The 22,412-nt window shown below is 43.4% G+C and overlaps 2 protein-coding genes across 2 annotated transcripts; one reads left to right on the forward strand and one right to left on the reverse strand.

Moving 5' to 3' along the window:
- The first annotated feature begins 2,912 nt into the window (after positions 1 to 2,912).
- On the forward strand, positions 2,913 to 11,805 carry Vps29 (VPS29 retromer complex component). Its single transcript, XM_055605978.1, has 4 exons — positions 2,913 to 3,000; positions 8,312 to 8,503; positions 10,374 to 10,609; positions 11,324 to 11,805. The coding sequence occupies exons 1-4, from the start codon at positions 2,998 to 3,000 to the stop codon at positions 11,439 to 11,441; spliced, it is 549 nt and encodes a 182-aa protein (XP_055461953.1). The 5' UTR covers positions 2,913 to 2,997; the 3' UTR covers positions 11,442 to 11,805.
- A 1,388-nt stretch (positions 11,806 to 13,193) lies between these two features.
- On the reverse strand, positions 13,194 to 21,997 carry Fam216a (family with sequence similarity 216 member A). The gene is made up of 7 exons (XM_055605977.1): positions 21,885 to 21,997; positions 20,608 to 20,666; positions 19,295 to 19,416; positions 16,848 to 16,977; positions 16,597 to 16,768; positions 15,417 to 15,499; positions 13,194 to 13,657 (listed from the first exon to the last, which is right to left on the reverse strand). The coding sequence occupies exons 1-7, from the start codon at positions 21,947 to 21,949 to the stop codon at positions 13,533 to 13,535; spliced, it is 756 nt and encodes a 251-aa protein (XP_055461952.1). The 5' UTR covers positions 21,950 to 21,997; the 3' UTR covers positions 13,194 to 13,532.
- Between the last annotated feature and the right edge of the window lie 415 nt (positions 21,998 to 22,412).

Here is a 22,412-nt window from a genome sequence, read left to right on the forward strand (position 1 = left end):
CTGACAGTCTCATACCTTGTCCAAGGGGAGAAGCTATCACTTAATTGTCAGGTTTATGAATTTTTAAGTGCTTAGGATTTTACCCACCACCCCTGGCTTGTACTTGGCTCTTTTAAACATCTTCTCTTGCTTTAATATATGATCAGTCATTTAACATTCTTTTAAATTGAATTGGTTTTGGTTTGTAAGACAGCTTCTCATAGTTCAAACTGGTCTCAAACTTGATATATAGTTGGCTGTCCTCTGCCTCCCTGGTGCTGGGATTACAGGCCTATGCCCTTACGCCTGGCTTTTTTTTTAAAGGCCTCCCCCCACCCCTGTTTTCCCCAAGACAGCGTTTCTCTGTGTAGTCATGGCTGTTCTGGAACTGGCTCTGTAGACCAGGCTGGCCTCAAACTCACAGAGATCTGCCTGCCTCTTCATCCCAAATGCTGGGGTTAAAGGTGTGCACCACCACACACAGCTGGCTTTTTAAATGGACTTACTTACACCTTTCTCAGATGGGTCTAGCCACAGCTCATCACTCACTCGTGACAGAGTTTGTATTGCTTTCCCAAATACTATGGAGAAAAAGAAAGATGCTGTTTATAGTTTCTCCTAGCAGTGAAGATAACTTACAAGACTCCTCCTGCATTCACAGGACTCAAATGAAAACTGGAAAGGATAGTGGGATCAACTGAACAACTTAATCATGCCTGTCAAATTCTTCAAGTTGAGCTCTTTGGTACTGCCCTGTGGGTCAGATTGCCAAAACTAGAAATGAAGTGGGTTTTTTTTTTTTTAAAGATTTGTTTATTATGTATATAGTATTCTTCCTGCATGTGTGCCTGCACATCACAAGAGGGCACAGATCTCATTACAGATGGCTGTGAGCCACCATGTGGTTTCTGGGAATTGAATTTAGGACCTTTGGAGGAATAGCCAGTGCTCTTAACCGCTGAACCATCCAGCCTGAAAATAGGGTCTTTTGATATTGCAGAGACCCCATCAACCAAAGTACTAATTATCTGCAAATTGTTGGCAACCATCCTGCCCAAACTTCAAGGCCTACTCCATACCACCTCCTTCAGTCTGGCTCTACCGTTCATCTGAGCTTGATCTTGGGTAAAAGGCTGAAAACTAACCATTTACCAGCCACTTTGATTCATGGGCTATATATATTATAACAGTCAGTTGTTATATTTATTTGGCTTCCAGTATGTTTGGGTTAGACCATAATGATCTCAACTTTGATGCTGTGTCAAAAGTCCTAGCATGAGACGAGTCACCATGACAGAAATTCACCACAAAGTGGCCAAATGTATGTGAAGCCACTGAGTTGGAAATACTGGTTTGAAATCCCTTTTTCCTTTCCTTTCCTTCCTTCCTTCCTTCCTTCCTTCCTTCCTTCCTTCCCTTCTTTCTTTTTTGTAAAGGTCTGACCAATTTCCCATTAGCATTTGACTTTTAGGTTTAGGGCAGAACAAAGCTCAGCTTATACCTCGGAGTTAAATGATTCAGCTGAGGGGGCTGGAGAGATGGATCAGAGGTTAAGAGCCATCCAAAGGTCCTGCATTCAATTCCCAGCAGCCCCATGGTGACTCACAACCATCTATAATAAGAGCTGGTGCCCTCTCATGGCGTGCAGGCAGAACACTGTATCAATAAATAAATGTTAAAAATTATTCAGCTGATCCACAGAGCATTTTGTAGACTAATTTACATTAGGAAATACCATAAAACACCCTTAACATACATAATAAAAATTCATTAAATTTTCAGCGTTGTAAAATTCAACAAAATGATTTCCCCTACAAGCTAATTTCCATGGTAATGCTTTCATTCATTTTCTTCTTGAGTTCTCCCAACACTCTGCGTGGGGGCCAGGAGCGGGGATATCCAACCCAGGGCCTTGTACATGCCAGGCAAACTGTCCATCTACCCACAAACCCTGCCCCCAGCCCAAACATTCCCTTTTATAAGGCTGTGTACAATATAGTACCCTACATTGTCCTATTATTTTTTTTAATAATTTTATGTCATTAGTGTAAAGGTGTCAGGGGCCTTGGAATTGGCATTACCAACAGTTGTGAGCTGCCACGTGGGTGCTGGGAATTGAACCTAGGTCCTTTGGAAGAGTAGGCAGTGCTCATAACCACTGAGCCACCTCTCCAGCCCCTGTCCTTCTAATTATTGAGCTCATTACATGTATTTTTATATCATGCTTACAAGAAACTGTCAACTAAGTCTCATTTTCTGATTGAGGAAACTGAGCTTCAAAGTGACGCAGTAGCTTGTTCAAGATCATGCATTAAAAAAACAACCACAACAACAAATTCTCCGGCATAATCTCGAATAAAGATCAGGTTGTTTTCCCTGAGCTCAAAACAACTTTTGCTCCTCAAGTATTGTTCTCCCCTCAATTTCTCCCCACATTAGCCCTCATCTGAAACTAAAGCCCAATGCCACAATTCATTTCATGGCCACCAAACTAAACACTAGGCGTAAAGGAAAGGAAAGGGACCGGCATGCTATTCGACGCCCAGCAAGGCCCTCATGAGGGGCGCTATGGCCAGGCTTCGCGTCCTCAGCCGTGGCGAAGAATGGCAGAGGAAGCGTAAGAAGACCCGGAGACACTTCACAGACGTTAGCCTTTCCCTCTTCTAAGTGACAAAGCAAGAATGGCCGCTCCACCTTTCACCTGACCGCCCGTCATCTCGCACTTCAGCTTGGCTACCGGGAAAGCAGCCATGGCGGGCGTTAGGGCGCCAGGCGGAGGCGCCCGGATGTTGCCCGCGCTTTCCGCGAGCTCCGCCTGTACCTTGCCCCACCCGCGAGGGTTTTCTCACAGCGCGGGGGCGCTTTCTGACGGCGAAAGAGCCTTACCGGCCCCCGTAGGACAGTCTCCCGCAAACTCCGCGTCTCATTGGTGGAGGAGGAGGAGGTGGGCGGGTCACCGAGGAGCCTGAGGAAGAGGGCGGCGGCGTTCGTGGTGACTGAACGGAGCCCGGTGACAGGATGGTGAGCGGCGGCGGCGGCGGCGACCCGGGTCGGGCCGTGACGCTGCGGCGTCGGGGGTGCGGGGACGAGGAGGATGCGGAAGGCTGCGGCCGAGGCGCGAGCCTGGGAAGGCGGCGGAGGAGGGACGGGAGCATCGCGGCTGGCCGAGGGCGCGGCCGGGCCTGGCGTCGCCGCTCGCCCCGGCGGCCAGAGGACGTGCGAGGCGGACCCGGCCGCTCGTCCTGTCACGAGACCGGCTCGCTGAGGCCGGGGAGGCTTCGGGCCGTCCGCGTGAGCGCACGGCTCTCTCCCCCCTGCTCCGCCCCGTCTTGCTGGACACAGCCGGCCTCGGTGCGGGACGCGAGGCTCCGGGAGGCGACCGCTTGTCCTCCTGTCGCTGCCACCCCCTAGAGCGACGTCGTGGCGATCGTTTGGAGAGCTTCAGCTTCCCCAAACTGCATCAGGCCTTTGCCCCGTAATAGGTTGCCGACCCTGAGACCTTTCTGTACGACGTCTGGGGACCGGACGCGTGCCTGTACCCAGATTTTCGAAGGCGCTCCTTTGCGCTCTCAAGTTTGTAGAGGGTTCCTGTGGGTGTTTGCAGTTTGTGCTGGTGAACGTTAAAGTGAAGGCACCTCTCTGGCTGATGGACATGGGGTTGCGCGTTCACAGAGATTAGTCTTCTGCAAGCGACCTTTGAAAAGGTGGCTTTATAAGCGTTCCGAAGATAGATGCTTGGGTTAGCCGGGTTTTTGCTTTTAAACAGTAGACTAGTTAATTTATGGCATTTTGGAGACACTTCCAGGGGAGAAGAATTTGCTCCTATGATCCTTGTTCATGTTTGTGAAGTCCTTTTGAAAGGTGAACACTTGTGCTTAACAGTAGTTGCCCTGTTATTCGTCACATTTTTTTTTAATCTTATTTAAAATTTTTTTTTTTTTTTTTTTTTTTTTGCATGTGTGTCTCTTGCTTGAGTTCACGTACAAGTGCCATTGGAGGCCAGGGGTTGGGATTCCCCCCGGAACTGGAGTTGCAGGCAGTTGTTATATACCATGTGGGTACTGGGAACCAAATCCGTGTCCTTTGCAAGATCAGCAAGTGCTTTTAATTGCTGGGCCATCTCTGTCAGCCTACCTCAACTTATTATGATGTAACCCTGGCTGGCCTGGAATTCACAGAGACCTGCATACCTCTGATCTTTTCTTGACATTTTCATCACTTGATAATCACATGCTAGTAATATCCTCTGTTACAAATGATAACTTACCAGGAGCATGGTTTTTCACTCCTAGAACTTCAAAGATAAAAAATTATAACCAATGTATCCAGAGATAACAAGACCCCAGTAACCAGAAAATACTAGCTTTAACCTATCCTGATAAATTCTTCAAATTATAAATATCTAATCTTACAAAGAGTAAATAGAATGAGAAATAAGGGGACAGGAGTCTATGTGGAAAGCAAGATTAGAAAATGTAGAATGACATTGACAAATTAAATTTGCTGTCTGTGGGTGTTTGTCCTTTGTTTAAAAGTAAAGTGAGTGGTTCTTTTGAAACTATGTTCATCACAGCTGATTTTTAACATTTCTTTTCATAACATTCAGAAATCATTAACAAATTTTGCATATTTGGTATGTTTTTTTTTTTTTCCTTTTAACCTTTGTTGCTTCCTTTTAACATTGGTCATGTTTCACCCTTTTTTTTTTTTTTTTTTTCATTCCCCTGTCTGCAATCAACTTCTTCATTCCACTAAGGCTGGGCACAGAGTAAGTTTTTCTTCGCTCCTACTAACAATGGTGGTTGGGTGGCTGATAACTGACTGGGTTTCTTACCCTTCCCAGCTCTGTCAAATAGGAAGTAACCAAATCCCCACGCTTTGTTTGGGTTGTTCCTGTAGATGAATTTAACAAGACTTCAGTTTCTAGATCTTTTGCTGCCTCTACTGTCTGTCTAACCTGATTTGTCATTGTGGAATTTAGGCAGGGGCACTCTTATAACTTGGTCACCAGCAGAAAACCACAGGATTCTGTACTACTGTGTGGCCATTCATCCAGTCACAGCTCTCACATATTAATAGTCAGGATATTGATGTCAGGAATTGAAGTCTTCAGTCATGGCAACACTACTGAGTCTCACTAATGTTCTTACTGGTACATTCTGACTGAGCAATTCATTTTTTGTCCAAGAGATTTTCAGCTTGTTTTAGACATACATCCTCATATGAATTCAGAAGTCCTTCTTTTAATACAGAAATTCTCTTTTCTTTTACTTTTCCTCAAACATCAGCGTCCCACATTAACTGTTCTTCAATCCACATCTGAAGGGACCCCCTCTAAAATGAAGATTGTTCTATGCCAAGGTACTTGTCTACTAATGGAGGTTGGATGCTCTGCAGTGTTTGAGCTTTAAAAGGCTTTCCCCAAAGTAGACTCACTCTGACCACCTGCCACTTCAGCCTCTCTGTGTCTTCATAACAGTAGCTTTTCTTTGCAATCATTCTTATTTTTGTTAGATGAATCAAGCTTGTTTTAGTAATCATTCTCATTTCATACATTTTGCTGTTTTTTGTTTTGTTTTGTTTTGTTTTGATTTTTGGTTTTTTGAGATAGGATCTCTCTGTGTAGTGCTGGCTGTCCTGGAACTCACTCTGTATTCCAGGCTGTCCTCAAGCTCACAGAGCTTGTCTGTCTCACAGAGCTGCCTCTGTCTCCCAAGTGCTGGGATTAAAGGCATGGGCCACCACCACCTAACCACAGTTTGGGTTTTGATTGATTCTAAATTTTAATTAAGATTTTTGTAATTAGTTATTTTATGTGGATGTGTTTGTGTGCATGCCTGTCTGTGTACTGCATGTGTGCCTGATACCCTCCAAGGCCAGAAAAGGGCATCAGATCCCCTGGAACTGGAGTTACAGATAGTTGTGAGCCACCATGTGCTGGGAGTTGAACCTGGATCCTTTGGAAGAGGAATCAGTTCTCTTAAGCACTGAGCCACTCTCCAGATGCCAAATTAGCTATTTTTAAAAAAAATATTTATTATTTATACAGTATTCTGCCTGTGTGCCAAATTAACTATTTTAAATTAATTTTAAGGTTATGGTGGCAAAACTTGGTTTTATCATGGTAAATATGTAATGAATGCTCTCTTTGATACTGTTCAGGTATAGTCGTGCCTGGAAAAGCAGTTCAAATGTGTGTGCAGTATGAACGGACAGTTTGTATGAGGAAAATCCTGTAAGGTGTCCTTTTATTAATGAACATGAAACATCTCTTCTGTTGCTTTCAGGGGGACATGTGTTATCTTTACATGAACTTTGTCAGGTTATTTTGTTCAATCTTGAAATTTCTTAAAATTTCATAGGATTGGCTCACTCTCACCCTCCACCCCTAGGACAGGACTTCCCGGTGTAGCTTTGGTTTATCTGGAATGCTATATAGACTGGGCGGTTTTGAACTCAGAGATCTGGCTCCTTCGTCCTCCTTAGAGCTGGGATTAAAGGTGTACGCCACCATGCCTGTTTTAGGATTGCCTTTTTAGTTCTTTGATATTATTTTTGTCATCTGACTTTGTGGCAACTCTCAACTATTTCCTGCTAAACTTGTGACACAATTACCTGGCCTTTTGTTTTACTTCTCTAATGCACATAAATAACTATGAAAGTATTATTAAGTTTACAAGCTATACCGAGGGGATGGAAGAAGCAGCTTTATCCAGGTAATACAAATATGACAGTGGTGATTTCTACTGAAAGAAAGTGAATAGAGCAAAACCTGTAAGTCAGATCACATATGCGCCTGCTGAGACTCTAAAGCGTAGGTCTTTGTGCCCTGGAGCATACTGCTAAGAGTTTCATGTAACAAAGTCAGTTAATCAGAGCTAATGTTCTTTAAAGAGTTCTTACATAACTACACTATCACTATTAACCTTTTCCCTAATGTTTCATTTTTATATTTATATACACATACTTATATGTGTATGTATGTATTTTGTGGGTGTGATAGTTTCACTTTGTAGCATTGGCTGGCCTAGATCTGGAACTTGCTTGCCATGCAGCCCAGGTTGGCCTTAATCTAGTAGTCTTCCTGTCTCAGCTTCCTGAGTGCTGGATTTATAAGCATGAACCACCATATCCAACATTCTCTCTCTCCTTTCCTCCCTTACTCTACCTCCTTCCCTCTCTCCCTCCTCTCCTGTCTCTCTCATCTTTCTCTTCCTCCCTCCCTCTTTCTCCTTTTTGAGACAAGGTCTCACTCTGTTATCTTAGGCTGGCCTGGAGCTTTATTTGTAGACCAGATTGACCTCAAACTAATAGAGATCCATCTGCCGCTGCATCCTGAGTGCTGGAATTAAAGGCATGTGCCACCATACCCAGCCATATTATTTTTTAAAGTGTGTTTTGCTTGCATGTGCTGTTGTATTACATTGTATTACATTACAGCATATGCATACAGTACCTGAGGAGGTCAGAAGAGGGCATCAGACCCACTAGAAGTGGAATTGGATTGTTTTGAGCTGCCTTGTGGGTGCTGGGAACTGAACTTGGGATCTCAGCAAGAACAGCCAGTGCAAGAAACATCTTAACCATCTCTGTAGGCCCATATTATTTCATTTCTGATAATTTTCTTTAACAGTGCTTTTTAAGTCAAACAGGTTTTTTAGTATACTTGCAGAAATAAGAATTGTGTCATTCTTCAAAACTACCAAATGCTATAGATGCTAGCATTATTTCGTTCACTTTGTAGTTTTCATTTTATTATAAGTTTCTAAATCTTTTGAAGTTTTATTTTTATTTTTATATGCATTGGTATTCTGTCTGCATGTTTGTGTGAGGGTGGCAGATCCTTTGGAATTGGTGTTACAGACAGTTGTACTTGGGTCCTCTGTAGAGCATCCAGTGCTCTTAACCATTGAGCTCTCTCTTTCTAGCCCTAAATAAACTTTTTTTTACATTTTGTGAAACAGGATCTTTCTGTGTAGCTGTGGCTGACCTAGAACTTGCTCTATTGACTAGGCAGGCCTTGAAATTGCAGTACCCCCTGCCCTGTGCTTGGATTACAGGTGTGCTCACACCTGGCTAGTGAATAATTTTAGAATACTTGATTTTATTCTACTTTTTATTGGTAAATAGCAAAACTTTTGATACCCAAGATAAAGGTGTGTTAGAGCAGACACAGGACCGTGTATTTGCTGACCCATGATAGGAACTGTATGAGTGCCTTCTGCTCTGTTGGGCTCTGGAGTCTCTGACAGGCTTGAAGGGGTAATTGTGGGAGGATCACATTGTTGGAATCGTGTCTAATGCTGTTTTTATTTCTCTGTGACACTGAAAGTTGGTGTTGGTGTTAGGAGATCTGCATATTCCACATCGGTGCAACAGCCTACCGGCTAAATTCAAAAAACTCCTGGTGCCGGGAAAGATCCAGCACATTCTTTGCACTGGAAACCTTTGCACCAAGGAGAGCTATGACTATCTCAAGACTCTGGCTGGCGACGTCCACATCGTGAGAGGAGACTTCGATGAGGTGCCATTTCCCTTTCCCTCCCATCTGTGCCCTTTTTCTGCTACTTTGCATAAACCTTCTCTTTTAGACTCTAGTTTTTTTCATTCTTTCTTCCCCACCCATTTGACAAGTTATCCTAGGAACTAAACATGCTATGGTTGAACACTTCTCTGAGCATACATAATGCCTCAACATCACGCTTACTTGTCTTCCCAAGTATAAAATTACAGGTGAAATATCCCTCATTTTGCAGCAAGAAGTGTTATGACTTAGGCGTTCTTAGACTTGAGGACATTTTCACATATGTGATGAATTGTTAGGGTTAAGAGCCAGATCTAAACATCACATTCATTTCATTCCTTTATACCTTATGTGCATAGCCAGAAGATACAAAGTGAATTCCAGGCCAGCTAGATCTATCAAATAAGATCTTGTATGGAGGAGGAAAAATTTAATAAGAGTAATAAGTTTCAGCTTTGCTCATTAGTTGTTAAATAATGTGACTCTTAACAAGTTACTTTTTTCTTCTGACCCTCAATAAATTATGGTTGGAATTGAATTCATAAGAATAAACCTGATTCCAATATGAAGAAATTACTTTGTGCTTCTAGGAATCTTAAGCTTTTCAAAAAGTATTTAATTTGGTTGGTGCTTTTAAAGGGTTTAGGACCACTGAGGTGGCTCAGTAGTAAAGGCACTTGCCACCAAGCCTGATGACCTGGTTTGATTCCGAGGACCCACATGGTTGGAGACAACCTGACTCCAGGTTGTCCTTTGACTGCCACAAGTGCACACATGAATTGACACACACAAAATAATTTAAAGATCTATTTTTAAAAAACGTTTCTTTATACCAAACAAAATGAACACACAGTGTTCTTATTTAGCAGATTTAAAGATGATTTAGGGTAAATTATGGAGGTGGCATGGTGATGAAAGACTAGGGAGATAGGAAAGGACAGCCTAATTGTTTTGGGTTTTGAGGTTTTTGAAACAGGGTTTCTCTGTGTAATCCTGTCCTGGAACTCACTCTGCAGACCAGGTTGGCCTCAAACTTACAGGATCCACCTGCCTCTGCTTCCCGAGTGCTGGAATTGAAGGTGTGCACCACCACCGCCTGGCGACAGCTTACTTGTTAATTAGAATATAGGTCTAGTGTATTAAAAATATATTAAGGTTTCTTATGTTAAAGACGGTTTAATTAGCAAAGCTAAATTTCATTCCTAATTTGCTAAATGCACAGACTCTAAAGCCATGTAACCAGGCTTTGCTCTCACCTCAACCACTTACTGCTATGTAACCTTGGGCAAGTTATTCCAGCTTCTTTGTACCTTAGTTTCCTCATCCATAAAATGGGTATCATAACTATTAAAGCCTGGGATGCAATTTAAATAAATCTCAGCTTATAAATTGTGTGCCTTAAGTTGTGAAAAATCACGTGTAGGGATAATTACTCTAAATTTTTCATTACAGTATTTGTGCATCCATGCACGTGTGCCGCAGTGGTCGTATGAAGGGGAAAGGACACCAGCTTGTAGAAGTCAGTTCCCTCTTCACAGTGTGGGATCTGGGTTTAGAAACCAGGCTCGGAGCAAATGCCTTTACCTGCTGAGCCATCTCACCAGCCCAGGAATAACTGTTCTTTAAAGCATTCCTTAAACAACACATATTGTATAGAAATTAACTCAATACAGTGGTTTCTTGGCAGCTTCCCGTTTACATCAGCTGAACTGTGTTTTAAGCACCATTGCAGTGTCACAGGCTGAGGAGAAACAAATTATAAATATGTTTATTGTAGGATGTTGTCTGAAGATACCTATGAGATTGAATATTTAAACAAAAAGTTTCATTCTGTCTGAAACATATGTTTTCTGTGTCTTTTCTCTATCAGAATCTGAGTTATCCAGAACAGAAGGTTGTTACTGTGGGACAATTCAAGATCGGTCTGATCCACGGACACCAAGTTATCCCATGGGGAGACATGGCTAGCTTAGCACTGCTGCAGAGGCAGTTTGACGTGGACATCCTTATCTCAGGACATACTCACAAATTTGAAGCATTTGAGCATGAAAACAAATTCTACATTAACCCAGGTTCTGCCACTGGGGCATATAATGCCTTAGAAACGTAAGTGCCACAACTTAGGCATTTAGACCTTTAGAAGAGGCAATAACTGCATATGTGACATTTCCTAAAGAAAAATACAACATTTAAATAAGAGCTGGTGTGGTGGTGCATCCCTTCAACCCCAGCATTCCAGAGGTAGGCAGCAGATCTCTTTTAGTTCAAGGCCAGCCACTGTTACACAGTGAGACCCTGTGTTAAAAAACAGAATAAATAGGTAAATAAGTTCTTAATTAGCACTTTTTCATTTTTTTTAATTTTTAACTATTTTTTATTTATTGTGACAGTGTCAGATCCCTTGGAATGGGCATTCAGTTGTGAGCTGCCATATGGTTGCTGGGAATTGAACCCGGGTCCTTTGGAAGAGCAGACAGTGCTCTTAACCACTGAGCCATCTCTCCGGCCCCAGCACTCTCATTTTATTGCTGTTCTTTTATTTTTATTTTTTATTTTTTTACTTGTGACAGGGTTTCTCTCTTTTCCTGTCTGTCTTGGAATTCACTATGTAGACCAGGCTGGCCTCAAACTCACAGAGATCTGCCTGCCTTTGCCTCTCTGAGTGCTGGGATTAAAGGCGTGTGCCACCACTGCCCACCTACTGTTGTTTTCAGTGTGCAGGTAACAATCATATTTCTCCTTGTGTGCAATACCTTGAATTGAAATTTACAGTGCTATTATTTTAGTATAAAACACTGACATTGTTTATTTTTCTTTCAGAAATATTATTCCGTCATTTGTGCTGATGGATATCCAGGCTTCTACAGTTGTCACTTATGTTTATCAGCTAATTGGAGATGATGTGAAAGTAGAACGAATTGAATACAAAAAATCTTAAAACCAGGCCTGTCTTGATCATTTTCTCTTTTGTTTTTCCTTTCCTTGTTCAAATCAAATAATTAAACACAAGAGGCACACAGTTGTATCACCTTTGTAATATTTTGCACTAAAAATCTTCTCTGTTAATACATAATTGCTCTAAGCTTCTTGTAAACTAATAAAAATATATTTAGTTTTCAGTATATGGTTTCTATTGGAAGAGGTCCGCCACACAATACAGGACCATGTTAGGAAGTTCACCTTTGTAAATATCTACCTAGTTGGAATTTGGGCTTCATTACAAAACTAGTGCATGAAGACAAAGAATTCGGACTTTGTATATGTTTTCTTTTCTCTGGTAATAAATGTTTACCTTCCATTTAGACTTTCTTGAAAACCTGTGTTTAATTTAAAAACCATACACTTGAAATCTCAGCACTCAAAAGGCAGAGACAGGTAGATCTCTTAAGAGTTGTATGCCAGTCAAGCATGGTGGCACGCACCTTTAATCCCAGCACCTGGGAGGCAGAGGCAAGTAGATCACAGAGTTCGAGGCCAGCCTGGTCTACAAAGGAAGTCCAGGACAGCCAAGGCTACACAAAGAAACCCTGTCTCAGAAAACAAAACAACAACAAAAAGAGTTATATGCCAGTCTGGTCTATATTGTCAATGCTAGGCCAGCCAAAGTTACATGGGTAAACCCTGTCTCAAAAAAATAAACATAAAAATGAGAAACCAAATGCAACTGCAGATGTTTTAGAGTAAAGGTGTGTATAACTGCAGATGTGTTTCAGAACTACAGTGGTTCTGAACCTGTGGCTTGAATGACCCTTTCACAGAGGTCACCTGAGACCACTGGAAAACATATTTACATTACGATTCATAACAGTAGCAAAATTATAGTTATGAAGTACCAATGAAAATAACTTTATGGTTGGGGTCACCACAACATGAGGAACTGTATTAAAGGTCGCAGCATTAGGCTGAGAACCACTGTGGTAGCGTGAGGCTTGTGGTGGCATATGCCTGTAGTCCCTGATCAGGAGGCCTAGGCAGGAAGGTCTGGCACGGGGTTAAACATGAGACTGATTTTGCAGCTTCGAAGTGCTAACAAATCAGCAGTGTGTTTTTAGTTTGTTTTTTGGAGGGTGCAGAGGACAGGGTTTCTCTGTGCAGCCCTGGCTGATCACTCTGTAGACCAGGCTGGCCTCAAACTCAAAGATCCACCTATCTCTGTCTCCCCGGTGTGGGGGTTAAAGATGTGCATTACCACTGCTCAGCTATGCAGTGGTACATGTAGCTTGAACCTTGTTGCATGTGTGTTTATCTGGGTTTAACAGCAAATTTCTTTTTGAGACAGGGTCTCACTATATAGCCCTTGCTTACCTGGAATTCAAAGTGTAGATCAGGCTGGCCTGGAACTCAAAGAAATCTGTCTTGTCTTTGCCTCCCAAGTGCTAGGATTAAAGGCGTGTGCCACCATATCTGTCTTATCCATAGGTTTTAAATTTATGTTTAATAGCAAATATTGAGCAACCTACTTGCAAGTTGAGACCTACAAATGCTCTTCAGTTTTCCTAATATAATCAAGAAAAACCTTATGGAATATTTAACTATTGCTATTTTAGAAGTGATTGTAAACTGAAAGAAGGAATAATCCATTGCCATTTTTTTAAAAAAATTCAGTGGCCTAGAGAGATGGCTCAGCAGTTAAGAACACTGGCTGCTCTTCCAGAGGACCCAGGTTCAATTCCCAGCATCCACACAATGGTTCACAATTGTAATTCCAGCTGTAAGAGTTCTAACGCCTTCACACATACACACGTGCAGGCAAAACACCAATGCACATAAAATAAAAATAATTTTTAAAAACTCAGTTTTATGTGTCAACTAAAATTTTAATTGTTCATAGCTAAAAACATGCATACATTACACAGATATCACTGGTACACAAAAGTATGTTGGACAAAGAAGGTTGCTGTAAATTTCCCAACAACCAAAACAACAAACTCGCGACTAGCACTGTCCTATACATGGTTCTCAACTGTTCCTTGTCTACCTCCTGCTCAGCATCTGAATATTTGCTGATAGCTGAACTTGATATGGAGGACTAGACTGTCAGGTTGAGATGAGATGTGTCCTGTTCTTGAATGGACATGGACTGCATGCATTTATTCAGTAGATCATCTTCCTTTGTTTCTTCATTCATGCATGGTTGATAAACATTTGAAGAAACTATAGGGAAGATAAACATTTATAATGTGTTTTGGAAATAAAATTATTTTTTATTATTTATTTGTATGGGTGTTTTGCCTACATGTATGTCTGTGTACTGTGTGTGTGTGTGTGCCTGGTACACACAGCAGAAGAGGACATCAGATCTGGAACTGGAGTGGTAGGTGCTGGGAATTGAATGCAGGTTCACTTTTTTTTGTTTTTGTTTTAAAGATTTATTTTATGAATGAGTGCACCTCTATACCTGAAGAGGGCATGAGATCACATTATAGATGGTTGTGAGCCACCATGTGGTTGCTGGGAATTGAACTCAGGACCTCTGGAAGAGCAGACAGTACTTTTGACCGCTGAGCCATCTCTCCAGCCCAATGCAGGTCCTATTTAAAAGCAGCTGGTGCTCTTAACTGCTGAGCCATCTCTATAGCCTCATTCATTTATTTTTTTAGACAGCACCTTACTTTGTAGCTCTGGCTGGCCTAGAACTTGATATGTAGACCAGGCTGGCCTCCAGCTCACAGAGATTCAGCTGCCTTTGAAGCTTGAGTGCTGGGATTCAAGGTGTGTGCCACCACTCACATGGCTGGAAATAAAATTCTAAGCACTACCTTTATTAAGCTTTTAGCAAAGACATAATTCCCTACTGTTTTCAACTTTATTACCCTCCCACTTCCCCCAGTCTCTTTCTCACTGTCTAGACACAGCACCAGATTGTAGCAGCTACTGCATAGCACACTTCTTAAACAAACTATTCCAATTGATTTTCAAAGTCTTGGTTGAGAAGTTAGGAGTTGAAGTGGTTACATTTTCAGTGTCTCCATACCCTTTAGTTCTTCCTCTTGGCTTGAGGACCTCGGCAACATTTCCTCTGCTGGGGTCTCCGTAGTCTTTTTAGGCCAGACTTAACCTCCTTCCCTTGGGTTAGGACTTTCTTTGCACATGCTTGGCAGGCATCTAACAAACACTTCTGAAGCTGGCTGTGATGGCACAAGCCTATCTCAGCACTTGATTACTCAGAGTCAAGTCTGTGCTGGAGAGAGACCCTGCCTAAAACCAACAGTAACAACAAATTCTGAAAGACTAGGGAGCAGGTTCATAGGAAAAGCGCATACCTGGCACAGGAATAAAACATTTTAACCTCATTCTCCTTAGTGAATTTTGAGTGGAAACAAGCTATTTCGTGTTTAGTTTTGGGTTTGAGGTAGTGTATTACTGTGTAGCTCTGACTGGGTTGGATTTGCAATATAGAGCAGGCTGCCCTGGAACTCAGAAATTCCCTGCTTCTGTGCTGGGACATCTGTCATGTGCCACCATGGTTTTTATTTGAACAATAGAGCTCATTACACATAATTTAAGTGACTGTATTTGCTTTAGTATTTTTTTTAGGCAGTTTTCAAAAGTGCAAGGCAGGGCATGGTAATCCTGTCCACCTATAATACTAGTACTTTGTGGTGGAAGCAGAAGGATCAGTTCTAGATTGGCCTGGGCTATATGAGGCCTTGTTTCAAAAACAAAAATCCAGCCAGGCATTGGTGGCACACGCCTTTAATCCCAGCACTTGGGAGGCAGAGGCAGGTGGATCTCTGTGAGTTTGGAACCAGCCTGGTCTATAAAGTGAGATGCAGGACAACTATGGCTATACACAGAAACCCTGTGGGGGCGGGGGGGGAGTGGAATCCATAACTGTGTGTGTGTGCGTGTGTGTGTGTGTGTGCACGTGTGTGCTTGTGCGCTGCACCTGCCTGTTTAATTCTGCATTTACCTGGTAGCAAGAACAGTCTGCCTGGTCTTCTAAAAATCTTCAGTGACTTGCATTTTGTTTTAGATGCATATCCAATTTTTAACCTGTGATAAAGGGAAATATTTTAATTGGAGACAACAAAGTGAACACTGCTGTCAAACTCAAATTGAATAGAAGATTCTTTTTTACTGCCTGCTGGCATTGCCAGACCCTTCATTCCCCAGATTCTTCTGTGATCTATGAGCCCTGAAATGCAGCACTATTAGCACACAGTTTGGGCACTGAAGCTTTTGTGTTATTGTAAGCTGTGGGTTTTGTTTGCTTTTTGCGACACAGTTTCATGTAGCCCAAGCTTCCCTCAGATTCACTAAGTAGGACCAAGATGCCCTTAAACTCCTGATCCTATCAAGTACTGGCTTATGGCACTATGCCTGCTGATGCTGTCCTCCTCCCTCCTGGCTGTGCTGTGCTCTCCTCTGAAGGAGCACTATATATGCTTCTGGGGGCCTTTGCATTCTTTGGAATCTGAATGAGAAGGACAGTTTATCTCTAGCTGATCCAGAATTTATTGTTTTATTTAGTATGTTTGAATATGGGCATGGGTGCTATGATACATGTGTGGAGGTCGGAGGACAGCTTTGGAGAATCTGTTCTCCCGGATTCTACCCTGGACTCTAGGGCTAAAACACAGGCTGTTGGTCTTGCATAGCAAATGCTTTACCTGATGAACCATCTTGCTCTGATCAAGAAGTGTTTACAAACCCACAAATTATACTGTGAAAAAAAGTGGTATGCCTGGGTATGGTGCACACCTGTACTGCTAGCATGTGGGTTGGCATGAGTTTGAGGCATGCCTGGGCGATATATTCTGTCACAGAACTTCAAACCCCTGAAGTGTCACATCCTACTCATCTCAGTGAAGAAGTGGCCTCCCTCATCTGAGTTTAGCAAAGTGAACTTATTAAGAAATGGGAGTTTTAATCTCAGGAGGATTCCTCCTCACACAGAACTGGGTCCATTTTTTTTTTTTTCGAGACAGGGTTTCTCTGTGTAGGCTTAACTCTCCTGAACTCACTTTGTAGACTAGGCTGGCCTCAAACTCACAGAGATCCACCTGCCTCTGCCTCCCTGAGTGCTGAGATTATAGGTGTGTGCCACCGTGCCTGGCTCATTTTTTCCTTCTTAAATTCAAGAAACAAACCCTTCTTTGTGTCTCAGTGGTCGCCAAAGGGAATGTATGATCATTTCAGGTGCTGCAGCTGCAATGCTCAAAGACCCTCCTCTCTCCAGATGATGTCGCCATGTAGTACAGGGGGAGGTCTGTTTCTGTGAATAGCGAGAGCTGATATGGCTTCTGTGATGAGTGAGGACACCTGAGACACAAATCACCTATTAGAAGACCCTTTTACTTCTCGTAGGACCTGACAAGAAACTGAGTGGAGGTGCACCTGCCTGGTTTTTGTGAAACATTATGAAACAAATGCATGTACTGCTTCTTCATTAAGGTCCTCAGATAGCTGGAGTTACAGATATTAGCAACGCTGCACAGGTGGTGCCTCTGGCCTGAGGTAAGTTCTGGGTGCTGAAAGACAGAATGAGGGTTTATTTCTGTCCTGTAGGCGAGTACAGGTCCTTGTGCTCACAGATAAGCACACGGCGCCATCTCTTCTAAGGGAAAGATGTATATACAAGCCATGCTTAACAGCTTAGTGACCTTTGCCAGGAAACACCAAATCCCCCCCAGACCCTTATTAAGGAAAGACCCTTGAGCCTCTTTTCTCAGTTAATCTGTAGTACCCATCTTCTACTTTTGATGTAGTCATGTCTTAAGCACATGAGACTGGGTAAATTATCAGCAGGAAACATTTTCCTAAATTGTGCTGTGCCTGAAATAAACTACTCGAGGTCAGACTCTTGATGTTTGAGCCAACACTAGATACAGAGCTGTGTTGAAGTGATCTCATCTCTCACAGACTGACATCCTGCTGGCCTTGGTGGTTGCAGAGACCGCCGCCCCTCCCGCCCCCCCTCCCCCCGCACGGTAGAATACAGGTCAGCAGTCTTCTAACTGAAAGGATGGATGTGAGGGCTGTCCCACCTCATCTCCGTGGTTATCACCAAAAATCCAGCTCTCTCAACTTGGCCAAAGGAGAAGGAAATGGCCATTTATTAAAACAGGCAAATGGCTCTAGCTACCACCCCACAATAATTCAGATACCCTTTGAGCTTCAAGAACCAAAGGAACGAGTTCCATGAGGGAACCTAGAACTAGGGAAAAACCTAAAACTAGGAAAGTGGAGATGGGGGGAGGATCTGCTCTTTGTCAACACATTTACCTCCCACCTGCCTTCTCAAGTTGGACATTTTGCTCGTGTGTGTGTGTGTGTGTGTGTGTGAGAGAGAGAGAGAGAGAGAGAGAGAGAGAGAGAGAAATTTTTTTAGGTATAAGATAGTACCCAAAAGCAGCTTAGTTTACTCTGTCTCAGCTAAAGAAACATCTTTTCCAGAAGCAGGAGAGTATTTGTAGCCTAGTGCAATGGCACATGCCTGTAATCCCAGCACTTGGGGAGGCAGAGGCAGGTGGATCACTGTGAGTTTGAGACCAGCCTAGTCTACAAAGCGAGTCCAGGGCAGCCAAGGTTACACAGAGAAACCCTGTCTCAAAAAAACCAAAACAAAAAAAAAAAAAAAAATCAATAGGTGTAAAATCCTTACTGCCATTTTCTTTACCTGCTCGCTTCTCATTTTATAATCCTTGAGTGAAGTCTCTGGATCTGGGTTTTTATCCCTGGAGTGTCTTAGTGCCACTTTGAACTTCCTAAGTAGCTCTGAAGTACCATAAGCCTGGAGGGAACTCTTGTGACAGGGTCTCTGTAATCCTTGAAGTCATTCCTGAATTTATCCAACATACTTACTGTGTTTTGGGGTTGGGTGGGTTTGTTTTTTTTAATTTGTTTTTTGAAACAGGGTTTCACTATGTAGCCCTGGCTGCCTTCACTTTTTTTTTTTTTTTAAGATTTATTATGTATACAGAATTCCGCCTACATGCCAAAAGAGGGCACCAGATTTCATTATAGATGGTTGTGAGCCACCACGTGGTTGCTGGAAATGTAGGACCTCTGAAAGAACAGCCAATGCTCTTAACCTCTGAGCCATCTCCCCAGCTTCAGCCTTTCTATGTAGACTATGCTGGCCTCGACTCAGAAATCCAACTGTTTCTGCTCTCCAGGGCTGGGATAAGGCCTATGTCACATGCCTACTCTTTTTGTTTGGTTTTTGAAGACTGAGGACAATTTTTTTTTTTTTTTTTTAACTTTGAGGAAAAATAAATTGGCCAGTTAAGTTGAAAATCCTGGCAGCTACTGCTGGGAGGAGGGAGATGGAGAAAAAGTGATGCCTTTCAAGTTGAGTGTGGAGGTCAGAGATGCAGTGAGAAAGCCTGGAGTGCCAGGGAAAGCATACTTGGGCTTTGGCCAGTATCCAAATGAACGAGCTAGAAGGACAAAGGAGCGGTCAGGCTCCACAGTGTTACATGGCTGCTGCTCGGTAGGAGGCTGCCTTCACAGACTCCTTGACAGTGTGGTGGGTATATGTGTAGTCTGCGGGGCTTTAAATTCTATCCAAGTCATTTACCTTCAATCACAAGTTCTGGACCTGTAGCTTAGTAGCTGAGTTTGCTTAGCATGCACGAGGCCCTGGACCTAACATCTGGCATCCTTCAGAAACATTTCAGGAGCTGGCAACATGGCTCAGCAGGCAAAAGGGCTTTGTTGCCAAGCCTAACAGCCTGAGTCTGACCCCTAGGATACATGTGGTGGAAGGAAAGAACTAATTCCCACAAGTTGTCCTCTGACCTTCACACAATCAACTATAGTTTAAACTTTAAATTCTGCTCTTACCTTTAGAAAAGATGCATCTGTCATTGATTTAGGGATATGAATTGTTTGGAGTTGAGTAGTTTTCCATAACTCCTGCAGCTTGGCAATGTGTGAGTACACTCTATTTCCCTCTTTGATTCTATCTATAGGCAAAGACATTATGTGACTTTCTGAGGCAAATATTATTAATACATATTTATAACTACCAGTGATTATCCCCTCCTGAAGCAATTATAGTATTTTAATCAGCTAAATTTTGAGAGAATGTATAAATATGCCTTTCTGTTTAGAGCACACAAACATCTGGAATTGACAAGTCTCACATAAACCCAGAATCTCTCATTAGCAGTTCGGTGCAAATGAAAATGAGATGCAGGCCTCAAAAGATTATTGGCTCAGCAAGTCTGGCAATCTGAGAGCAGTCCCTGAACTTTAACGGAATGAGAAGTGACTCCACAAAGTTGTCCTCTGACATTTCCTACACACACCCCTATGCCACCAAGGCCAGTAAACTCTAGCTCCCCCTAACCCTGCAAAATTAGTAGGAGGCCTTTAGGGGCTTATTTTTCTCCTAACTTCATCAAAAAAGTGTTATTTTGAAAATACTCCTCCCCCCAAAAAATAAAATATTCCCTATGAAATAGTTTATGGTTTTTGAAGCTGTTCATGCAGGATTTTCCCTTTAGTCCAAGTGTAAATGATGTTTCCAACCAATGTTAATTCTGAACATAGATCTTTTAGAATTCATTGATCCTTTTCTTCTTTGTTTGAATTGGTTTTGGTTTTTCGAGACAGGGTTTCTCTCTGCAGCCTTGGCTGTCCTGTACTCCCTTTGTAGACCAGGCTGGCCTCAAACTCACAGAGATCCACCTGCCTTTGCTTCGCCCAGTGCTGGGATTAAAGGCATGTACCACCACACCAGGCTTTCATTGATACTTTTAAAAAAATCGTTATATATTAACAAAAGATAAAGAACTGATCTTTGAAACTCTTAGAGGAAGTTTACTGGAATGTTAAGGTCTATTTTTAGGGCCTCAGCTGAGTAGCTGTCTAGCATGCACAAAGTTCAATCTAGTAAAGTCTTCTTACATTTGGGAGTCAGGGAAGAAGGCTTACTGGCAATCGTGATGAAGTCAGAGAACAACTCAAAAAGGTCAAGTCAGTTCTCCCCTTCTACCATGTGGGCCCTGGGGGAACTGAACTCAGGTAGTGCAGCTTGACAGCAAGTGCCCTTACCTGCTGTGCCATCTCGCCAGCCCTTTGAGCCTTTTGTTTAAACTCCATTGTTTAATGAGTTACAGGTAAACTGGCTCTCTCAAGTCTGTGTGCATTACCTGCTTTATGCTGCTCACCAGGGCCTTTGGAATTCTGGTGATAAGAATGTCCAGCTGATCTGTTAGAAAAGAACATGCATAATATATAATCTGGCAGCTTGATAGCCACTAAAGACTGAATGTCTAATGACAGAGACAGCCTCACATGCTCTTTCTTTACTTTTCCTGTTTTCATCAATGTCTTGCAATTTTTCTCCTCCAATTTGGCTATAAGAAAAATGAACCTGAGTGGTCAGATTTGTATCATACTAGGATGAGAGTTTTCGTGTGTGTGTTACTGGGGGAACCCATGGCTCACAGATGCTCAGCAAGTCCTGTTTTTACTTTACTAGAAGGTCCTTAAATTTGGTCTCATTTTCATAGCTATTTAGTCTAATTTTTACAGTGAGATCAAGTGTGTAGTTTGGTTCCTGTACTATCCACAGGATATCTTTTTTATTCTTTAATAATGTAATGTCAGTACTGAAAAGAGTAATTATGTTATGCTGGAACTATTAAGTTGACCTGTAAAATTTCCAATCTTGCACCGGTTTTTTTACTGTTCTCAAAAATTAAATTGCTTCCTGCAGTTTCTCAGTGACTTGAGTCCATAGAACCAGCACACTTCCAAACATTGTGAAGAACAGGAAAGAAAAACGGGACCCCACCACATCTTTAAGAAGTCTTAGCACCAAATCTATATGTGCAACAAAATGTACATTTCCTATAAGAATATACTTAGTAAACATATATTTATCTCCTGGCTACAGACTCAGCAAGAGCCATGGTTGTAGACCTAGTTGAATGCCAATTATCCTGCTGCTCTTGATTTTAAGGAGGGGGACACAGAAGCAAGGCCTCCAGCTGCCACATCAGATTGTCACCTGTCCTCACCGTCCAGGAAATAGTTAAACCCTTCCCAGGCCATGGTGGTCCACAGCAGCCATCCCAGCACTCAGGAGGTGGAGGAGGACGAGGAGTTCAAGGACAGCCTGAACTACCTAAGTGTGCATCAGGAAACCAACCCGCCAAACAAGTCAAGATCCACTGTTTCACTGGCCCATAGCCCCATCAGACAGAGAGGCGGCCAGCGTCGCAGGGACTGCCTTGGTAGCCGGAGACCGCAGGGCCCTCGGCTCCCGCTGGGTTCGCAGCGCCCTCTCGCGGCAGAAGACGCGAGTGGGCGACAGTCGCTGTCCTGCTCCGAGGCCGCCTCACAAGCCCTTCCCTTAGGCAGCCAAGTCCCCGGAGGCCGCTTCCTCTCTCGCGCCTCCTCAGCAGGAGCTCTCGGGCCTCACCCGTCGCCGCCTTCCGTACAGGCCAATGCGGGCGGCTCCGCGGCCCCGGGCCAACGGCTCGGCATCCCGTCGGCACGCGTGCACCACACCCACCGTGAGGCCACGGCCCCTGGCTCGACCCTCCGACCCTGCCCTAGTGGCTCCGGGAGGGTGCCGAGAACAACCCAAGACCCTGGAGCTAGACCCGGGAAGGAGAGCTCAGGTGACCAGGCTTCTGCACCTTGGCATCTCTGAGGGATGCGTCAGGGCAAGGCCAACACACGCTCCCTAAAGCAAACGGGGCCTTCCACCTCAGTATTCTAGACCCTTGGCGGATCTGCAGACCGTGGGCTGTCGCCCTGGGAGTCAAACCCCAAACCGGTGCACCGGCCCCCGGGCGCGGAGCGTTACGCGCGAACCGCGGTCACCCGGGCAACCGCCTCCGCCAGTGGACCAACCGCCAACGGCCCGCAGCTCGCGCTCTGCGCACGCGTGAGTGAGCTCGTGCCTCCGCCTTCTGGTTTTTTTTTTTTTTTTTCTCCGTGCGCG

Source organism: Psammomys obesus, unplaced genomic scaffold (assembly GCF_907164565.1).
Source record: "Psammomys obesus unplaced genomic scaffold, mPsaObe1.curated_primary_1811, whole genome shotgun sequence".
NCBI lineage: Eukaryota > Metazoa > Chordata > Mammalia > Rodentia > Muridae > Psammomys > Psammomys obesus.